Source organism: Oncorhynchus kisutch, linkage group LG9 (assembly GCF_002021735.2).
Source record: "Oncorhynchus kisutch isolate 150728-3 linkage group LG9, Okis_V2, whole genome shotgun sequence".
NCBI classification, from domain to species: Eukaryota; Metazoa; Chordata; class Actinopteri; order Salmoniformes; family Salmonidae; genus Oncorhynchus; species Oncorhynchus kisutch.
The window spans coordinates 9050889-9073859 of NC_034182.2; the positions used below are offsets into that span (position 1 = coordinate 9050889).

The 22971-nt window shown below is 42.5% G+C and overlaps 1 protein-coding gene across 2 annotated transcripts; it reads right to left on the minus strand.

Moving 5' to 3' along the window:
* Window positions 1–1098: 1098 nt before the first annotated feature.
* On the minus strand, window positions 1099–21496 carry cradd (CARD and death domain containing adaptor protein). 2 transcript variants are annotated; one of them, XM_031831802.1, is made up of 3 exons: window positions 20501–21496; window positions 5320–5634; window positions 1784–2715 (listed from the first exon to the last, which is right to left on the minus strand). In XM_031831802.1, the coding sequence occupies exons 1-2, from the start codon at window positions 20805–20807 to the stop codon at window positions 5339–5341; spliced, it is 603 nt and encodes a 200-aa protein (XP_031687662.1). In that variant the 5' UTR covers window positions 20808–21496; the 3' UTR covers window positions 1784–2715; window positions 5320–5338. The 2 variants fall into 2 exon arrangements, with proteins under 2 accessions (XP_020327772.1, XP_031687662.1); XM_020472183.2 differs by having other exon boundaries at window positions 1099–5634; window positions 20501–21494.
* Between the last annotated feature and the right edge of the window lie 1475 nt (window positions 21497–22971).

The window sequence follows — 22971 nt, forward strand, 5'->3', positions numbered from 1 at the left end:
ATAGGCAGCGGAGGCCAGATGCTTCATTGCGCATTAAAGAACAGTTGAAGACTGAAAATGCTCCCCTATTGATCTCGTTTAGGGACCATGACATGATCCTACCTAGACTACCCAACAACAGCACAATCTAATTAAGAAATTGCATTACTTTTTTCAAGTGAGTACAGTTGAGTAGGCTGTAAACTGCAGTGAAAATTACATTTGTCATACGGTTCTCTCTGCTACCGCATGGCAAAGGGTAGTGATGCACCAAGTCTGGAACCAACAGGACACTGGCCTGAACAGCTTTTACCCCCAAGATTGCTAAATATAATGAGCAAAAATATAAAAACGCAAACATGTAAAGTTTGTCCCCGTTTCATGAGCTAAAATAAACAATCCCAGAATTTTTCCATACACACAACAATATTATTTCTCTCAAATTCTGTGAACTAATTTGTTTACATCCCTGTTAGTGAGCATTTTATCCTTGTTCAAGATAATCTATCCACCTGACAGGTGTGGCATATCAAGAAGCTGATTAAACAGCATGATCATTACACAGGTGCACCTTGTGATGGGGGAACAATAAAAAGGCCACTCTAAAATGTGTTTTGTCACACAACACAATGCCACAGATGTCTCAAGTTGAGGGAGCGTGCAATTAGCCTGCTGACTGCAGGAATGTCCACACAAAGTTGTTACCAGAGAATTGAACATTAATTTCTCGACCATAAGCTGCCTCCAACGTCGTTTCGGAGAATTTGGAAATACGTCCAACCGGCCTGTGTGTGTCTCCCTACGCTCCCAGTAGGCCCAGCTATTCAGGAACGCTTAACACGCGTTCCGCCTCCTTTCAGATCAGAGCGGCTATTCCTCGACCTAACGTTCAATATAGCCGAAATATTTGTCATTTTACTTTGAAAATGTACTACCTTTTGTGTGGCATAAACACAACTAGTCAAAATTATTCATCTGATTGGGCTACTTCAAAAGTCTTATGTAGGCTACCTGCTCACGCTCATCCACTCCACTCAAATATAATTCCAGCATCCAAACTGCGCAACTGCCATTCGATTAATCTGTTACAAAACACCAACAAGTTTAATGACATTCGGAGACTGTCAAAACCAAGCCTTTAATACTGAGTAGGGAGGGATGCATTTTCTGTTGGTCGAGAATGACATACAGTGGGGCAAAAAAGTATTTAGTCAGCCACCAATTGTGCAAGTTCTCCCACTTAAAAAGATGAGAGGGGCCTGTAATTTTCATCATAGGTACACTTCAACTATGACAGACAAAATGAGAGAAAAAAAAATCCAGAAAAATCACATTGTAGGATTTTTTATGAATTTATTTGCAAATTATGGTGGAAAATAAGTATTTGGTCAACTACAAACAAGCAAGATTTTGGCTCTCACAGACCTGTAACTTCTTTAAGAGGCTCCTCTGTCCTCCACTCATTACCTGTATTAATGGCCCCTGTTTGAACTTATCAGTATAAAAGACACCTGTCCACAACCTCAAACAGTCACACTCCAAACTCCACTATGGCCAAGACCAAAGGGCTGTCAAAGGACACCAGAAACAAAATTGTAGACCTGCACCAGGCTGGGAAGACTGAATCTACAATAGGTAAGCAGCTTGGTTTGAAGAAATCAACGGTGGGAGCAATTATTAGGAAATCAGTAAAAAAAATCCTACAATGTAGGAATTAAAAAATCCTACAATGTGATTGTCTGGATTTTTTTTCTCATTTTGTCTGGCATAGTTGAAGTGTACCTATGATGAAAATTACAGGCCTCTCTCATCTTTTTAAGTGGGAGAACTTGCACAATTGGTGGCTGACTAAATACGTTTTTGCCCCACTGTACTCAATTGTGGGATTAACATACTTGATTGTGATGTTGAAACCGCAAACCAAAATGAAAGTTCAAAGTCGGTAATTGGTATGCATTGCTTATTGGTTGTGTGGTGCATTGGCACATAAACCTGCTGGTGGAAAATGTGTTTTATTTATTATATAAATATAGCCCATGGTTGTCTGCAGCTGGCTCTGATGTAATGTAATGATACAGGCAGGGAGAGAGAGAGTGAGCAAGTTCGTGGTGATCGGCGATCCCTCAACCTTCTGTTAGCCCTGTGTGGCATCAACAGTCTAAAAAAAACATGCTGAAATGGTAAAGTCGATATCCACAATTATAAACTCAGGGTTGCTACAATTGTTATTTATGGTGGTATTATGTTAAAATGTACTCTCCGAGGGGGGGTACCTTTCACATACTGTATGGGCCACAACACTCCTCACAAAGGCACTATAGACAAAATTGTAGTAACCTGCTCATGCTGCTTTGTGACAACAGCAGCCAAAACATCTTCCATTATTCAACACTCCCATCTAACAACTCCCTCTCAGAGAGTTACCCAACATCCCTCCTCCTGTTCAGTCTAAACTGATGAAAAAGTCAAAGGCAAAATGCTTGGCTGGAGTGATGTCAGTGTGCAGTGTTCCAAAGAGCATCCGGGAATGTCTCAGACACAGTTGATCCCTGGCCTGGAAGGTCACCGTGGCTTTGTCTCAACCAACCAGGAGAGGGATTTACGCTCAGGCCATGTGGTTCACGGCCTGTGATCCTCTCTGGGGGTCGTGATGGTGACAGCGGACAGGCTGAGAGGGGTCTCTGACCTTTTCCTCCAAAGCCACCACTCACCAACCAGACCAACAGATAGCGGAGACTGTGAAAGAGAAAGGGATGGTGATGTAGATATCTCAAGAGAAGGACTGCCACACAACTGGGTTGTAGTCATTAGGGCACACCAAAAAACAAGTATTTATTATTGGACAAGTTCAGGGGTGGTAGTCCCTCCCACTTTCAGTCTGATGCCTAATAAATAAAGGCAGGTCGTCTTTCCTCTCCCCCCCTAGCCTTGCCCAGTGACTAGTGTTTTGTAAAAAGTCAGAGTACTGCCAAGCTGCAGTCACTGCACCCTACCTGTGCTAGCCTAGTTTCCCTGGCTCGGCGTTTCTGGGCCAGCCCAGTCAATTCAATTCACAAAAACAGGTGTGTAAAAATCCCTGCAGCGAGGTGTATACGTATGAGAGTCCCCTAGTTGTACTTCAAAGCTTTCCCAGCAACACCATGGCTTTTCATTCACAATACAAAAATGTCAACTGTAACTGACACTCACATTGTGCATGTGGCTGTGCTATGAATTACCTTAAATGAATCCTATTAACAATTATACTAGTATTGGCCGAGGTGCAGACAGAACTCACACGTCGTGCATGTTAGAGAAGAACGGGTTCTTAAAATGTTTTTACATTTACTTAGAGTAGTTGAGAATTTGTTTGGCATTAACCTTGTGGTCATGAACAGCAAGACACATTCAGATGAAACAGTAAGGCTTTTGTTTTTCCAACAGTAAACATTTGGAAATGAAACATTTTGTAAAATAGCCCTACATGAAGAAATGCCAACATGACATCAAGACCAATAAAGCACTAAATAAGAGGCAATCCCAGAAAAATACAATCATTGTATATTGTATCTATTTGTCCACCTTAAAAAAAGGTGGACAAATAGAGAATGCTTTTTCAAGGCAAATCATAGGCAAAAAGTACAAGAATATAGTTCATGTACAAACTCTAATTTCAGCTCCACTTGAAAAAAAACAAAAAACAAGCCTTGACCCTGTTGAGGCATTTCACTTCTCTAAAAACCGAGTGCAGCGGTGCTCAACTATTGTTGCTGGCCATAAATGTCGCTGATTCATTGTGATGTAATGTTACAACAATATGTTGTGAAAATAAGACTAGATGTTACGTAATTCCACGGTCCACTTAATGGACATGAAAGTAAAAAAAAAAAATACTATCAGAGAATTTGTTTTCCACAGAGTGAATGATGCAACGTCGTGTTTGTTGACTTTTCAGGGTCTGAGTCACTGAGTTTCCAGGAGTGTGTGTAGGCCTGTGTGTTTTCGAAATCGGCTTATTCTAATCTTACAGTAACAAATCAGTGTCCTCGGTCCTCCAGCCTGGCGTCAATCACTATCAAGATCAACAGATACGAGAACAATTCATAACACAGACCATCAAGCAGAAAGAGTTTCCCCAAATAAAAACACTGGAAATCACGTGTATTACAGAACGAGAAAACAGAAATATGCTCAGCATTGTGTTAATTACTCTTATCTGAATATGAACTTTATTCATCTTAAATTCCCCCATTTCAACACACACAAAACGGGGCCAGGCCAATGACGCATTGCGCTCAGGGTTTCCGTTAGCCGGTAATGGACGGCTTTTGGCCTATATTTTTTTGTTGATAAATAAAACATTGGCCCTGGCCAATTGTCCTGGAAAAGAAAAATATCCCATTGCGAAATAATGCCTTTTAGCCTCTTCATTGATGGAAATACATTTGACTAGTCATATTCATCATTCTATTAGGTTATTTTACATCATTTAGTGGAATTAAATTGGCAAATGTGTAGGCTACAGTATATTTGTTATGTATCTTATTTATCACACCCGTACAGCATAGAGCCTTTGAGCAGATAATCTATCAAAGAGAGCTGCTGTTGTGTCACACACCACTTTGCAATGAGCTGGAGGCAGTAGGCTATGCATTTCCTTTTAATACGAGGCATGTCTTACCTTTCGGCAAAGTAGCCGATTAGATCTCCAAATTTCTAATGGACATTTTCATCTCCGTCACATGAAACCTCAAGTGTGTGGTGCCCTTTTGACAACTGCGTTTTCCCGCTAATTGCATTATGGAACGAACATTTGTGAGTAGCCTACTGCCTGCGCTTAGGTGAATAAATAGTTTAACATTTTAAACTAAACGTTCTGTTGCGTCACACTCATTGCTTTTTAATGTTTTTAATTTCATGTAGCCCAAGCCTACTGGATGTATGAATTTGGGCTCCATCGTCCCACGACTGTCCTACAGTCGGTTTTGAATAGAATTGTTCAAGTTGACCAATAGAACGGGTAAACTTTTGTACTATGGGGGATAGTAGATTGACAGGCTAGTGATTCTGCTGTTAGTTACTTGTCTAGCTGGCTGAGGAAAAGTAAACTATAGACAGTTATTCTAGCTTTATCGTTGCATCCTCGACTTGCATATTCTGTTACTATGAATTACCATAATCTAAATGTGATTTGTCATTCTGAGCACCGTGGGTGGACACTAATCAGGTTACGCACCAAATGCACATGGGATCGGCAGATTACACAAATGTCTGGTAAAAAATGTTGCTGGTCACATTTTCCTAACGGAAACCCTGGTCTGGCTGAGCTAACGACTGTCATCCATTCAGCATTTCACCCACGATCCAGTGTCCGCTCCCCTCACTGGAACAGCTCGTCCAGGGTAGAGGGGTGGACGTCAGTGGCCTGCAGGCTCTGGAGGAGCCTGTGGACTGTAGCACTCCTCCCCTGGCTCTGCCTCCACTGGATCAGCCCTGCTAGCACCTGCCCGTGCAAGCTCAGAGGGTGGTCGGCACGGCAACGGTACAGCGCCCCCGTGGAGAGGCCCAGGTCGAGGAGAACCGACTCCCACTCGGACCCAATACGGGATGCCAGCCGGGACAACTGTCTGTCGGACGGGACTGCTCGGAGCGTCACCTCTGGAATGTTCCACTGATCTTTGGAAGGGAAGGAGGGAAAGGTGGTGGGTATGCATGGAAAGAGGGAAACGCAGAGAAAGAGATGGGAGGAAGAGAGGTGGAGTAAGGAAAAAAGGTAGAGAGAGAGAGAGAGAGTTTATCAATATCCATTTAAGAAAAACATGTTGCTGATTCATTGTGATGCTACAACAATTTGTTGTGAAAATAAGACTAGATGTTATGTAAATCCGTGTCCATTTATTGGACATGAAAGGAGGAGGAAAAATACTTCCACAGAGAGTGAACATCACAATGCCATAGTGTTTGTTTACTTTTCAGGGTCGAGAGAAAAGGCGTGTTTAGGAGTGCGTGTAGGCCTGCATGTTTTCAAAATCAGCTTGTCTGATAATGACCTCCGTTTAGGAGAGGGAACGAGAGTGAGATAGGCCTAGAAAACAGAGCGATAGTGAGATCTTGTGGTGTTTTTTTATTTATCTGAACATGTTGCATAGAGGTGGGCAGACCAGGAACACTGTTCCTGGTCTTTTAACACCAATCTTCTCGCCACAATATCCATTTATCACAAAAATTCCATCCAACCTTTTTATGCAAGTAAAGTACATTTCGGAAAAAAAAATGCAACGATTTCCAAATGTCGTAAACTTGGAGTGACGTGGTGTGTTCTGTGCTCCTCCCACTACAACTCAGGAAAGCCTACAGTTTTAGGCTACAGATGAAATAAGTGATGAACTTCACAGGGTGATGAAAGTGCATGGTGATGATCTTGATGGTCCTTTCCAGTCAATATCTAGGGTCTTATTCTGGGGACATGATTATCGATGATTGGCTGCCGTTTGACAAATAAAAATAATCTCATCGTGTAGGCTGGTCTGCCCCACACTGAGCGATGTTGACTAGCACACTTGCCAAAACCAGAATGGTCACACTTACTTATTGTGCCATATCTATTAGAGATGAAAACCCATTTAACTTGTATTTTTTATTTGTCATATGGGAATCTAACCGCATGTTTTTTTTATTTTTATGTGCACTGGGCTATGTCATCACGCACAACCTTCTATCTGCTGGAAACAAGGCAATCTGCTGGGAAAATGTGAATATTGGTTTTATGCAGACTTTAGAATATTTGCATGAAACTGTCATCAATTGGATGGAAACCAAGCTTGGAAAGAACGGTTTTGAATATCCATTACCAATCTCGCCCCCCCCTCTGGCTGAAGGGAATGGGATATCGTAGATGTGGCTTGAGTGCCGCAGTCGCCTCGCCTCAAAATACAGTCAGTTGTTTGTCACCTATGGATGGTCTTCTTGCCCAGCCGGTAAGGGGCTGAGGGTAGTAGAGCAACTGTCCTTGGAGAGGGTATCAAAAAGGGTGCACACATGGAGGTGACAGGGTTTGCATGGTAAACAAACATGCTTTGGGGACAGCTGTACATCATGCATTGTGTGTATAGAGCAGGTCAAGGTCCAGCCACGTTCAGTTCAGTAGGTATGGTGGAACCAAGGACACAGATGGATGTGGGGCTGTTATGAGACGGTATAAGGAGGTGTACGGTCAGTGAGTTTGGGGGCAGTATGGTGAGTAAATGGCCTAACAGTGGTCTCTCCTCCGCACCCTATTCCTTTCCCCAGCTCTCCTCCCTGCTTAGGCCTATATCCCCAATTCCCTCCCTCCCGCTAGTCCCTCTGCCTCGCCCTCTCCTTCCCTTCCACAATTCAATCTATCCTCCGTGCCTCCCGCTCTAGTTTAAGGTAATCCTTCACTCTCACCCCTCTCCCTCCATTCAGTGCTGATAGTGCCAGTTGCTCTCTTGAACCCTCAGACAAAAGAGATCACTGTGCCAGCCTGTGTTACTGCACTCCGAGCCCCCATACAAGACAAAGAGGATTTCATAACCCTGCCCAACTCACAGATTACGCATGTACACACACACACACACACACACACACACACACACACACACAGGATGTTCCAGGTGAACAAAAGTAGTAACAAAGTAAATCAGTGGTTTAATACAAGTTGCAACAGGGAGACACCTCCAGCACAGAAGCAGGCCCTTATATTCTCGTCTCACTCCACCAATGTTCTGTAAAAACCCGCTGAGAGGCTTGTAGGAAGTCACAACATCAGCTGCTACAGAATCACACTGCCCCAGAATACAATAACAATCAGTGTCCTTGGTCCTTGTACCTCCAGTCTGGCATCAATCACTATCAACAGACATGAACAATACATAACATTCAGTATCAAGTCCAGTGACCATCAACTACTACACAAATGAGTGTCTCAAATAAAACACTGGACATCATGTGTATTACACTAAAGGAAAACATAAATAAGCATTGTGTCAATTTTATTAATGAGAAACTTCCCCACACACACAGCCCAGCGCGTGTTTACACACACACACACAGCCTAGCGCGTGTTTACACACACCTGGAGAGCTAATGGTTGGCATCCAATTAAGTGACAGTTTTGAACTCAGAGGCGCGATGAGGGCAACACTCAAACTGCCCCCCCCCCACCCCCCCCACCGCCATCATCTGCTTTGGGAATCCAACATACTGAGAGAAAAAAAAACAGTTTGAGCTAATAAAAAAAACAGTGAGCTAATACTGAGAGACGTGAGGGGCGGGGGGAGTAATTGTGAGAGTCTAACTCCTATAAGCTGGAGGAGGGAGTTCTGGGTCCAAAAGGTCATGTGTCGAGTTCCCAAACGAGTCGCTGACAGAGAACTGCCAAACATGACACTGCCGTTCACTGATTCAAATTTAATGAGTAGGCGTTCTAATGCTCCCGTGACATAGCTCATTAATTTATGAATGCATGGCACCTGATAGTGTGTGAGACACTTTCTTTTTCAAAGATCTTTCATTGGTCAACATTTCTTACTATTGAACAAGACCCATTATGGGATAGCTAGCAGCTGACACACTAGGCTAAGCAACTCAAACCTGGGTAACAACTCCCAGAAGCTGTGTCATAAATAAACCCCCCACAGAGGAGGCAGTAGGACTCTGAAGTACATCATGTTCCCTAATGCATGCCAAGAACGGTTCGGCCCAACCAAGCCTTCATCTGTTCGCTAACAAAGGGGACACACAGAAACTCAGAGGGAGGGCACACTGGGACAGAGTGACAGGGCTGTGTGAGAGTAAACAAGTCCTTTTCCCGTGAAAAACCCATTTGCTGAAAAGGTGCATAGGCTAATAGTTAAGATTCTGGGAGCTTTTGACAAATAGGCCTTCACTGGAAAGAGTGGGTCGAGCGAAAGAGTGTGGGTCGAGCGAAAGAGTGTGGGTCGAGCGAAAGAGCGTGGGTCGAGCGAAAGAGCGTGGGTCGAGCGAAAGAGCGTGGGTCGAGCGAAAGAGCGCGGGTCGAGCGAAAGAGAGCGGGTCGAGCGAAAGAGAGCGGGTCGAGCGAAAGAGCGCGCGAGAGGGATAGTAACCAAATAAGGAGCTGTGGGAGACAAAATAAACTGAGGAAACTGAATACTTTCCTAGGAATTGCCTCTTTATGAGAAAAGCAGGCATCAATCTAACCTTCTCTCACACTGATGAGGAGGGCAGGGCATGCTGACATGAAGTGTATGAGGCCATTGGACAGTAGTCCCGGTAGGTAAAGGCTGTGTAGCGATGCCTAGTTTATTCTAATTAGCAAAACCCGAAAGAAGAAACCAACATCACCATGCTGCTTCCATATTTTAATAACCAACTCATTCAGATCCATTCATCTAAGTTCCAACAGTTCCATTCATTTCTGTTCAATTCCACTTTTATCCCAGTTATTAGCGCTTACACTGCAATGTAATAACGAAGGGATGAACGATGACTAAAAGCCTGAACCCAAATCCTGAGTAGGCAAAGAAAACAATCCAAAAAGGTACAGGACTCTCGCCAAACTACCTTGTTCATGGCTAAACAGACCGACCGAGACAAAGTGAGTGGGAGTTATGTGTATGTGTGTGTGTGTGTGTGTGTGTGGAGGCCTAAAATAATCATGGTTTTTCTCCTCTTGTGCCGAGGGCTTTTTCCAGGAAAGTTTCCCGTGTCCTCATGAGACTCTGGTGTCTTGTCGGAACACAAATGTTTGTTTCTGCCTTTGTACATTTTTTTTACTCGAGTACTTAAAATGACTTCATGGAAGCCAGTTGGGCACAGTTGGCCATTTAAACTTGCTCTGGCCGTACAAGCATCTTCTTAATACAATTCAGCACAATGTACTGTATGCTTGTACCAACTGCACTTAAAACGTAGCCTCCACAATAATGTAAAAAAACAAAAACATTTTTAATAAAACATTTAAACTGGTCCTGGCTAGCGCTGTTGTGGTGACCGTATTACAGCCACACCATGACCGCAGTGACATTTCCATAATTCATTGAGTGACATTACCTTCAGCTAAACAGAATCTCTCACCACCATGCATTTACATCTCCTCATCTCTCCTTTATTCCTTTCTTGAGCACCGCAGTATGTTTCGCTGCGAAAACATCTTCCTATTGATGTTCCCGAACAGATTTAAGAACTGGGTAGCAGCAGGAACAAAGTTGGAGAGCCCATGACGTACAGAGTTTGGGTGGAATTTCACCAGTTGGGCAGCGAGAGCATGCTCCTCAAACAGTGGTTGGTGCGTGGAGTGAAATAAATGTTTTATATTTATTTCTCAGCTGCTCACATTAAGCACATGCTCTGCTATAAAACTGAAGAAGCCTACAAAATGGTCCAGCCGGAAAGAGCAGAGCCTCCATTTACTATTTGAGTGCATACAGATGACACCGTACAACTGGCAACCGTGTCAGCGTGCATGCGCCCGGCCCAACACAGGAGTCACTAGAGTGATGGGACAAAGACCTCCCGGCTGTCAAAACCCTCCCCTAACCCAGATGACGATGGGCAAACTGTGCGCCGCCAAATGGGTCTCCCGGTCACAGCCTGCTGCGACACAGCCCGGGATCGAACATGGGTCTGTAGTGACGCCTCAAACACTGCGATGCTGTGCCTTAGACCCCTGCGCCACTCAGGAGTCCAAATGATCACTTTCACACTCAACACAGGGAAAGGGGGATACCTAGTCAGTTGTACAACTGAATGCATTCAACTGAAATATGTCTTCTGCATTTAACATAAACCCCTCTGAATCAGAGAGGTGCAGGGGCAGCCTTAAAATCAACATCATCGGCACCCAGGGAACAGTGGAAAGACAGATTTTTACCTTGTCAGCTCGTCAATTCGATCAAACAACCTTTCGGTTACTGGCCAAATGCTCCTACCCGCCCCACAGCCACTTCATATGCGCACTCGCTCCGTAAATGGGAAAAATATCATCCCTATTTATGTCAACTCATTCTGTTCACCTGAAATACATTTTCTTCATTACATCATTTCTCTTTAGACCCGACTAAAATAATGGATTTATTGTGACGGTGACTTTAAAAAAAAAGTAGATGTACCAAAGGCAGCTTTTATGAGTGGAGGCCTGGCAACACTAAACCTGTTTATGTTAACTAACGGTCAATTAACCTCGAGACAGGAAGTCTTTTGCAGGACAATAACCGTCTGACAAAAATGTCATGACCGCCACAGCCCCAGTCCTGGCCGTGCGATTGGTCGCCTGGCTATCTGTGAGCAGAGCAGCCGGCCTCTGACTCGAATGCTTCACCGTTCGAACGGGAAGACTCCTCCTGCCAAGATTCCTGGAAAGCAGACGGCAGGCACTACCCTTGGCAACGCACGGACAAGGAAAACAAGGCAGCAGCACACGGCACTCTCCCTCTCGGTCTGTCCCAGCATGAATTTACTGCTCTTTATCAGGACACAGCCGCACCTCTACTCCCAGTCAGGGAAGCCTCAGACTACAGCCTCAGTGTTAACTCACTATACAATGCCTTACAAGTTTACAGCTTTAACTCACACTATCCCCTCCAAGAGACAAATAAATACACTCCTAAGAACAAGCTGCAATGAAGAACACAGTTAAACTCACTTAATCATGCCCTGGCTAAACGTGCCAATTAACCTAGATACGGTCCTTTTAAGAACAAGCTACAACAACTTAGCAAGAACATATTTTTTACTCTCACTTCACAATGCTCTAAACATGCCAAATAGATAAGCTCCTTCTACGAACACACTACAATCTGTTTGCTGGCCAGGGTTGTACCACTGTAGGTTGTCATCTTGATAAATCAGTGTATGATATTAACATGTTTTCAACCGCACAGGAGATTAAAAAAAATTAAATAAAAAAAGACCATCTAGGTTAGAAATTTGTTCCTGATGGTCATATCTGATCATCATGGCAACAGATGACTTTGTAACCATGTGAGAAGATATGTTTTAGTCAAACGTCTTCAAATCTGCTCCCATTTCAGCTATAGCCTCCTGTACATGATAGGGTAGGCGGCAAGGTTTCCATTAGCCGGTAAATGCTGGCTTTTGGCCGATAAAAATAAATAAATGAAAAGCCGATCGCACATCGCAAGCTGCTCCAAGGAGTTGGACAGTGTTGACTTACCAACTGCAGCAGCTCACTTTGAGCAGGACAAGGTTTGGCACAAATGCAAGTAAATTTGAGGCAAATTGTGTTTGGCCGGCCCTATCCTAGCAGTTCTGCTGCCGCCCTAGGCAAAATCAAATGCCGCCCGCGTGTCAAGTATAGTGTACAGATTTGGAATGTATTGAGACTAGAATAATGACGTGCGTCATGCGCAATTGGTGCACTCCAGTTGAGCTTATTCAGTAGCACTTGGTAACAAAACATCGTTGCCAACTATTCACGTCAGAAAGTTGCAATTACTAAGCAGCCGACATTAGGAAACAGATATCATTAAGCCACGTACACAGAGTATACCAAACACTAGGGACCAAGGTGTCAAAGGTGTTCCAAGGGGATGCTGGCCCATGTTGACTCCAATGCTCCCCATTGTTGTGTCAAGTTGGCTGGTGGTGGACCATTTTTGATACACATGGGAAACTGTTGCGCGTGAAATACCCAGCAGCGTACCATACCTCATTCAAAAGCACACCAATCTTTTGTCTTGCCCATTCACCCTCTGAATGGCACACACAATCTATGTCTCAATTATCTCGAGAGTTAAAAATCCTTCTTTAACCAGTCTCCCCTTCATCTACAATGATTCGAAGTGGATTTAACAAGTGACATCAATAAGGGATCATAGCTTTCACTTGGATTCTCTTGGTCTGTCTATGTCATGGAAAGAGCATGTTTTGTATACTCGGTGAATATCACACATGACATGAGTATTTTACCACAATATTTAAAATTATAATAATCATTACATTTATCATCATCATCATCATCCAGAAGCACTGTAAAAAGAGAATGAGCTTTGGAAACAAGTGCTTGCATAAATGCATGACATGGACCTCATTTCACAGGAGCGTCGTAAAATAAGCCTTCTCTCAATGAACCAGTCAGTCTGAACTAATTCGATTGCCGCTTTTATAATTTCTTGACTTTGTTTATTAGGCCCAATTAAAATGTTCATGCCTAGGCTAAATTAAATGAGGCCTAGATTGTAATTGAAAACAGCTGTGTTTTGGTATTTATTCATTAAAATGTTAATGCAAATAACCATCAGGACAAGTCTTTCGCAAGTTATATTATGCAAATTTTGAAGCTGTATTACTGTGTAGGTGACATGTTCTTCTTGGCTAAATGTTTTCTTTCTTTTAAACAATATACATTTATGCTTAATAGCAGGGATGAAGATGACAAAGCCAATGTTTTATTTTCAATAAATCGTGTTGGTATAAGAACATTGTTTATACTTCAGGCTAATTTCTATTCTGTTATGATTTACGATAAACAAAATGTAGATTTTGAGCACCTTGGCTGGACGCCCTAATGCGTTGCGCACCCAACACATATGGATGTCCGGTAATTTTTTTAAAAGTTTCCTGACGGATACCCTGGAAGGCAGCTGGTCTAATTCACCTGTCCTCTGGTTAGATGCTGTTCTGTGTAAAAGATAGTCTGAACAGGACTGGCTCTTTGCAGGCAGTGCAGGAAGAGGTAAAGCTCTAACGAAATGTTAAGTCATGGTGAGAGGACATATTGTACCAGCATCTATCCAATCAGGTGCTGACAGGAATCCCTTACTGGTGGAGACCAGAAACCATGGTAACCTGTAAACTGATTGAGAGATGCATGTTTTCTGTGTCAATCTGCATGAGCGGAGGAGCAGGAGGGAACAGGGAGTGACAGCATATGTTCCAAACAAATACAGTGGTGGCAATAAAACTTATTTAAAGACCAGTGTGTGTGTGTGTGTGTGTGTGTGTACACTGGGCAGCGAGTGAAGCAGGGACGAGGTAAGGGTTATAGAAAAACAGATAATACCATCACATGGTTTCCAAGGCAACCCACCAATGTCATCTGTTGCCATCATAACAGGAGTGGGGGAAGCAGGGGATAAAAATCACAAAGCACATCCATACATTTGTGAGTTAAGCCAAATGATTCAGTGAGAGGCCTGTATAAAAGAATACATGAAATCCTTCAGGCTAAATGATCCTTTTCTGACCGCCAGACTCTCCCCACTGTGTTCAATCAAGTAGAATAAAAGCCTTTAGAAAGTGAAGGCTCTCGTCCTCTCCTCCACCTGAAACACTCTTCTCGCACTCAGTTCTCCGTGCTGCTGCTTCTAGGAAATGTGAGAGCAGATTCTTTTCACCCTCCCCGTCCATCCCCCACAACTATTTATTACAATCTGTACAGTGAGTGTGTGTGGGGGGGGGGGGGGGGGGGGGGTCCAGCACAGGAGTGCAAGAGAGAGAAATAGAGAACAGACAAATGGCTTTGATTAAATATTTTTCCTAGAAAGGAGGATGCAGTGTGTGCCTGACCTCAGTGCTGCGATTGAAAACAGCTGTCAGGGAAACCAGGCCTTTGAGACTTGACACACTCACAACCTAGACAGTCCTAAAACAGACTTCTCGCCTCGCCATTTCCCCTTTCATTTACGGATACTGTACATTCAAAATAAATATTAAGGCTTCCAGTTACACTGTATATGCTTAGGCCTACATGTGTTCTACATCGCATGTTGAAATGTCTAAATGTTTAGTATCTGCCAAAGATAAGTTTTGTCCAAAAAATTCATACAAAAGTATAGATGGGCGAAATGGCCCAAAAAAAACATCTCAATTTTTATATATCGTATATGCATGTCGATTTTGTAAATGTTCTGGCTAAATAAGCTATGTTGCACAATTAAAAGATCAATACACTTTTTCAAACTGTCAGGAATAATCCAATTAATTCAGTGCTTGTGAAAGTATACCTAGGCTAACTATAAGCATTCCACAACCATAAGACCCACTAATAACCTGCTTCTTTTTCAGGCTTTCATGAAAATGCAATTTTTGTAACAAATTTTACCAGAACCAAGCACATCCACTAATAATTTCTTGTAGCAGGCATTATAAAACAAAAATATCACTCTCTCAAGCACAAGCCCACGTGCTTTATACCTCAAGTCTAGCCAACTTTAATCTATACTGCTCAAAAAAATAAAGGGAACACTAAAATAACACATCCTAGTTCTGAATGAATGAAACGTTCTTAAATGCTTTTTTTTCTTTACATAGTTGAATGTGCTGACAATAAAATCACACAAATTAGCAATGGAAATCAAATTTATCAACCCATGGAGGTCTGGATTTGGAGTCACACTCAAAATTAAAGTGGAAAACCACACTACAGGCTGATCCAACTTTGATGTAATGTCCTTAAAACAAGTCAAAATGAGGCTCAGTAGTGTGTGTGGCCTCCACGTGCCTGTATGACCTCCCTACAACTCCTGGGAATGCTCCTGAGGTGGCAGATGGTCTCCTGAGGGATCTCCTCCCAGACCTGGACTAAAGCATCTGCCAACTCCTGGACAGTCTGTGGTGCAACGTGGCGCTGGTGGATGGAGCGAAACATGATGTCCCAGATGTGCTCAATTGGATTCAGGTCTGGGGAACGGGCGGGCCAGTCCATAGCATCAATGCCTTCCTCTTGCAGGAACTGCTGACACACTCCAGCCACATGAGGTCTAGCATTGTCTTGCATTAGGAGGAACCCAGGGCCAACCGCACCAGCATATGGTCTCACAAGGGGTCTGAGGATCTCATCTCCGTACCTAATGGCAATCAGGCTACCTCTGTCGAGCACATGGAGGGCTGTGCGGCCCCCCAAAGAAATGCCACCCCACGACTGACCCACCGCCAAACCGGTCATGCTGGAGGATGTTGTTGGCAGCAGAACGTTCTCCACGGCGTCTCCAGATTCTGTCACGTCTGTTACATGTGCTCAGTGGTGAATTTGCCAATCTTGGTGTTCTCTGGCAAATGCCAAACGTCCTGCACGGTGTTGGGCTGTAAGCACAACCCCCACCTGTGGAATGTCGGGCCCTCATACCACCCTCATGGAGTCTGTTTCTGACTGTTTGAGCAGACACATGCACATTTGTGGCCTGCTGAAGGTCATTTTGCAGGGCTCTGGCAGTGCTCCTCCTGCTCCCCCTTGCACAAAGGCGGAGGTAGCGGTCCTGCTGCTGGGTTGTTGCCCTCCTACGGCCTCCTCCACATCTCCTGATGTACTGGCCTGTCTCCTGGTAGCGCCTCCATGCTCTGGACACTACGCTGACAGACACAGCAAACCTTCTTGCCACAGGTCGCATTGATGTGCCATCCTGGATGAGCTGCACTACCTGAGCCACTTGTGTGGGTTGTAGACTCCGTCTCATGCTACCACTAGAGTGAAAGCACCACCAGCATTCAAAAGTGACCAAAATATCAGCCAGGAAGCATAGGAACTGAGAAGTGGTCTGTGGTCACCACCTGCAGAACCACTCCTTTATTGGGAGTGTCTTGCTAATTGCCTATAATTTCCACCTGTTGTCTATTCCATTTGCACAACAGCATGTGAAATTTATTGTCAATCAGTGTTGCTTCCTAAGTGGACAGTTTGATTTCACAGAAGTGTGATTGACTTGGAGTTACATTGTGTTGTTTAAGTGTTCCCTTTATTTTTTTGAGCAGTGTATTTGCTTTCTAACAAGGAAGAAGAACAGTTGAACTGTTATGAATACACCCTCTGGTCCGTCTCCAACTGTTTGAACAACAGCGCATGTTCACTTTGTTTAGATGTTGAAATCAAGTGTCTTACCTAGATAAGAATATGCTTATTTCTCAGAATGATGCCAATTCCTTATATAAATGTGTATTTTGCTCGTTGCACATTTATAAAAACACTAGACAGCTAGCACATAAAAGTCTGTGGCTATAAAGCTCCATGATCACACACAACAGAAATTGAACATACATTTCCCATAACATGTTCATTGATACTCTCGTTTTAGTAGGGTCTGCTCTGTTCTACATTTTGGTAGTGGAGACATAAAAAGACATAAAAAGGGTATCATTAGAAAAGTAATTGATCAATTCATGAATAGTTGGGGATTCCAACAAGGCATCGTTTAAAAACAACAATATTTTACTGAATGAAACCATGGTGTTTTGGTTGAATTGGTGGCCTTCAGATAAGGCCACGCACGCCAGTGACCTCCAGGATGGTTTTATAATGAGTCTGACTTTTTATTCACAAAAAAAGTTGCATGTGAGAGAAAAACATGATAGATTTAATAAAACAGAGCTAGAGTCACCACTTGCATCACCGCTTGGTATGGCAACTGCTTGGCATCCTTTCGCAAGGAACTATAGGATAGTGCGTATGGCCCAAGTACATCACTGGGGCTGAGCACCCTGCCACCCAGGACCTCTATACCAGGCGTTTGTCAGAATCCCCTAAAAATTGTCAAAAAGACTCCAGCCACCCAAGTCATAGACTTCTCTCTGCTATCGCACAGAAAGCAGTACCGATGCATCAAGTCTGGATCCAACAGGACCCTGAAAGGCTCTACCCCCAAGACAGAAGACTGCTAAATAGTTAGCGTGAAAAAGGTCAATGCAGATTTAACTTTGTGACTCATCACATATGCTACTGCTTCTGTTTATTATCGGTCACTTTATTACTACTGAACAAAAATATAAAAACGTAACATGCAACAATTTCAACAATTTTACTGAGTTACAGTTCATATAAGGAAATTAGTCAATTGAAATAAATTCATTAGGCCCCAAGCGATGGATTTCACAAGACTGGACAGGAGCTGAGCCATGGGTGGGCATAGGCCCACCCAATGGTCTCCGGTTGTAAGGCCGGTTGGACGTACTGCTAAATTCTCTAAAACAATGTTGGAGGCAGCTTATGGTAGAGAAAGGGACATTCAATTATCTGGTAACAGCTATGGCGGAAATTCCTGCAGTCAGCATTCAAATTGCACACTCAAAACTTGAGACATCTGTGGCATTGTGTGTGTGTGTGACAAAACTGCACATTTTATAGTGGTCTTGTACTGTCTCCAGCACAAGGTGCACCGGTGTAATGATTGTGCTGTTAATTCAGCTTCTTGATATGTCACACCTGTCAGGTGGATGGATTATCTTGGCAAAGGAGAAATGCTCACTAACTGGGATGTAAACAAATTTGTGCACAACATTTTAGAGAAATAAGCTTTTTGTGCATATGGAAACATTTTTGGGATCTTTAATTTCAGCTCATGAAACATTGAAACATATTGTGTTTATATTTTTGTTCAGTATAGTTATATTTATACATCTCATTGTTGGTAAGGGCCCGTAAGTAGGCCTAAGAATTTCATTGTTAGTCTTAGGGCTGTGACGGTCTTGGATTTTTAGGTTAAGGTAAAAAAAAAGGGGGGGTAAAAGGGAGATGACAATTCTGTTTGTACTCTTGTTTACATAGATATGCATCTTAATAAAACCTTATTTGTAACAAGCCATTACACTTCATTATTATGATTCAGGATATTAAGCATAAATATTAAACAAATTAAGAAATGCCAGATTGGCGAGGAAGTCGCATTTTCGTATTGAAACGACATTTCATATTGACACTACAATAAAGATTTGCCTACCTTGTCAGCATATAATTTATTTAATACAGTCCTATTTCATTCAAACCAAGTCTGATGGATTCTCCCACTTTTCCAGAATTATTTGCATAATGTCACAAACCCTGATGCTGCAGTCATTCGAAGGCCGTGGCATTGGCATTTGCTCTTCAAAGAGAAGACGCCGTAATGAGAGAACTAATATAGCCTAAGCTACTGAAAATCAGCTTTTTACAAGATTAAATAATGACAGGAGAATTTGATTGCTATTTACATTTTTTACATGTAACCGTTATTTACATAGGCAAGTCAGTTATGAACAAATTCTTACTTACAATGACGGCCTACACCGGCAAAACCCAGACGACGCTGGGCCAAATGTGCGCCGCCCTATGGGACTCCCAATCACGGCCAGTTGTGATAAAGGATTCAAACCAGGGTGTCGGTAGTGACGCCTCTGGCACTGAGATGCAGTGCCTTAGACCGCTGCACCACTCTATAGGCCTAAATTAAAGAGATGGAGTCCAGACAGGTTACTTTAGGAAACTTTCTGAATGGACATAGGCCTATAGAGAGAATCAGTGAACTCTCACATACACACCCCCTAAAAGCACCCGTCAATCAAAGACAACAGCATGTGTTAGACACAAGAGCAAATATGACTAATTTGCACATTGTCCATTTGACACGAGCACATTATCGGCCTCAGACCCAGAACAACCTTGTCGACTGCAGACGAATCCAACCTTTTTTTAAAGAATACCAATTTATTTACTTACTAGCAAGCAATGAAAATGTTCATTGTATAAAATAGTGCTATAGCCTATTGCGCTCTACACCCCCCTGCGCATCTAGCAGATTAGCTGCTGGAGCATCAAAGCACTGTTGGAAAGAGGAGATGTAGAACTTTTAAAGAGTAACTTAGCTAAATAATTGCTCATAATTATCAGTGAAAACTGCTATTAGGTCAAATGCATCTACATGAAAATAAAATTGAACTTTTTGGGGGTTTATCCTAAAATGAATGTGGGCCTATTTAAAAACAGTAATTGTCCTCAATTAGTGTCACAGCCCTAGTTAGCCTACACCTGTTTACAAAGCATGTGACAGATAGAAATTAGATTTGGAGCGACATTCAATTCCAAAGCTATTTTGTATAGTTTCTCAGAATACAATGGATTTCTATGTTTTTAAGAGTTAGAATTTCAGAAAGACGCCATGTTGACACCAAACCAGAATGGTATTGTTATGGAATGTTTGTGCAAAGGAAAGCCACATTTTGTGTGTACTATGCAAACATATTGCAGTTATTGTGCAGATATATTGCAGGGCAATAGGCATAGAAGTGCCAACAAATGTTAGAACCATAGAATTGTTGAAATTAAGGGCCTTTTCCACCCACGCACTATGCCTTTGAAACTCCCTTCCTGACAATCTCAGGGCTGGTCAACATGTTGGTGCATTTAAAACAGGCCTTTAAGACTAATCTCTATCTGCTGGCCTACCTTTCCTCCTATCTAATTGTTGCTTTCTTTATATGGTTAAATATTTGAACATTTCTGTTCTTTATATTATGAAGTTGACTTAATACATTTTTTTTGTAATTGACCTTTAATTGTATACACTTTTAGATTATTGTATAGTAAAAAGTTCATTATTAATATTAATTCTTTAGAGTAATTATATTTCTATGGTTACAACCATGTTCTACTGCTCGAGTTCAAGCACGTCTTATAGAATATTAGCACTAAAGTATTGCAGAGTACAAAAATAAACAGTACCTACACTCAAAAATAAGTACCAGCACTGGTTTGAACTTTTTACTGTACAAATGAAGAGCCACTGACAATCTAGCCTATAACGTTAGTTTGACGTCAAACACTTGGCATCAGACTCACCTGTTGGACTTTGCACAGGTACATTGGGTTGCTCCAAATCCTGGAGTAACTTGTCTCTCACCCAAGTAAACTCTTCCTCTAGGGAATTCAGAAATGTACCAAACGCCCGCGGACCTCGGGTGGGAAGTATATCCAGCAGTCTCAATGTTTTCTTCTTGTTGCTTATTTGGGACTGAACCTCGTCCACCTGGCTCTCTGTTAAAATGTTCTCCTGGTACAGGAATTGAACTATGGTGTCCTCAATTAAAATTTGGTCGGACAGGTCCAGCCGGTGTTTCCTGAGTATTTCTTTGTGCCTCGGGTCCATATTTTGTCGTGAAATAACTAGCTAGTCGTACCTAATGTCTATAAACATTTATCTCGTTTAAATATTATTGGATATGGCGGGTTAGTTTTTGGCTAGCGTTTGCCATTTTACATTAGCTTGCCAGCTAGGTCGCCTTCATGTGACGTTTGGTTTGCTGCTAACGTTAACTGCAGCATATACGCAAACGTCTTGTTGTCTCAACGTGAACAAAAACTAACCTTATTACATGATTCTTGTCAACTGTCATTCCTCTTGTTTTACAATTACTTTCGGCACGCGCATCTGCTTACTTCCTCTTCTTTGGGGTTGGGTTGGCGGCTCACACCCAACTTTTAAGGCGCATACATCGCCACCTATTGTAATGGAGTGTGAGGCCAGTCACGTCCTAACTACATAAAATGATCTTAATTTGTCCTGACATAGAGCCCCAGACACCACTTTCCTCCCCCCACTGCACCACGCAAACCCCAACCCCGTCCAGCCTCTAACCATTTCACAATCTCTCACTATCTACATCATACAATTCACAAAATATCAACACAAACTCTACATTTCCTCCACTAAACACTCATCACACAGGCCTGTTCCGTGTCTCCCTATCATCCACAACATGGCATTCAAATCTGTGTCCAGGCTAATCTACTCCACACATCATCCTCCTACATCCTCTCTCTCCACCTCTTCCTTTACTGACCCATGCACAAGATACAATTGCCTCCCATTACTACTAGAATCCCGCCCCCTTTGCCAAAAATTTAGCCCTTTTGCCCGGAACAAGGACTTCACTTCCCTGCGGCCCAACGGGACCTGAATATTTACAGATACTGAATAGATACTTTTGTACCAGTTTCTTATAGTATCTTCACAAGGTCCTTTGCTGTTGTTCGGGATTGATTTGCACTTTTCACACCAAAGAATGTTCATCTCTAGGAGACATCTCCTTCCTGAGTAGTATGATGATTGGGTGGGCCGATGGTGTTTATACTTGCATATTATTGTTTGTACAGATGAACGTGGTACCTTCAGGCACTTGGAAATTGCTCCCAGGGATGAAACAGACTTGTGGAGGTCTACAATTGTTTTCTGAGGTCTTGGCTGATTGATTTTAATTTTCCCATAATGTCAAGCAGAGGCACTAAGTTTGAAGATAAACCTTGAAATACATCCACAGGTACAACTCCAATTGACTCAAATGATGTCAATTAGCCTATCAGAAGCTTCTAAAGCCATGACATCATTTTCTGGAATTTTCCAAACTGTTTAAAGGCACAGTCAACTTAGTGTATGTTAACTTCTGACCCACTGAAATTGTGATAGTGAATTATAAATGAAATAATCTGTCTGTTGGAAAAATGACTTGTGTCATGCACAAAGTAGATGTTCTAACCGACTTACCAAAACTATAGTTTGTTAACAAGAAATTTGTGGAGCGGTTGAAAAACGAGTTTTAATGACTCCAATCTAAGTGAATGTAAACTTCCGACTTCAACTGTAGCTGTGACCCTGATGAGGAAGTAAACGGGCCAGAAATTGCACTGGGGAACGTTTCCTCTGATGACTCTTTCCAAAAATGTTCTGTTTGTGGCAGAATTAGCCTGTCTCATGTTTGTCTTGTAAACAATGCACCCCAGAGATGAATTGTTTATGTTTTACATTAATTTCAAACAAATGTCCACATTTTTCTTCTACTTCTAAAAAACAAAATTGCTGCTGGATCTATTAGGAAATAGATGTAACTACAAGTATTTGTTGCTTTTATGGCTGCCTGTTCAATTCTAATCTTTTGCCCAATTATGGGCAAAATATCTGATCTGATTGGTCAAATACCAGTTATTGGGCAAAAGATCAGAATTGGGATGCCTGTGTAAATAAACAGCTTTAGACTGATTTATTTGTCAACAATAAAACAAAACAGTTTTCATTCTTATTAAACTAATAACACTGTAAGTTGTGCTTGAGAGGTATAAGGTGAGGGAGCCGAAGTCTTGAGTATAAATCCCTGATGGGATCCCATGTGACACCAGTTAATGAAATAAACCCATGTTGACAGGCAGGCCTCTATGTCATCATTGTCATGTTAATCTGACCTGCCATTTTCAATTACAGTTGCATCTGAAACCTCATGTCCCATCCGCGTGGCAATGTGCTGTGTCAGTGCAACTCT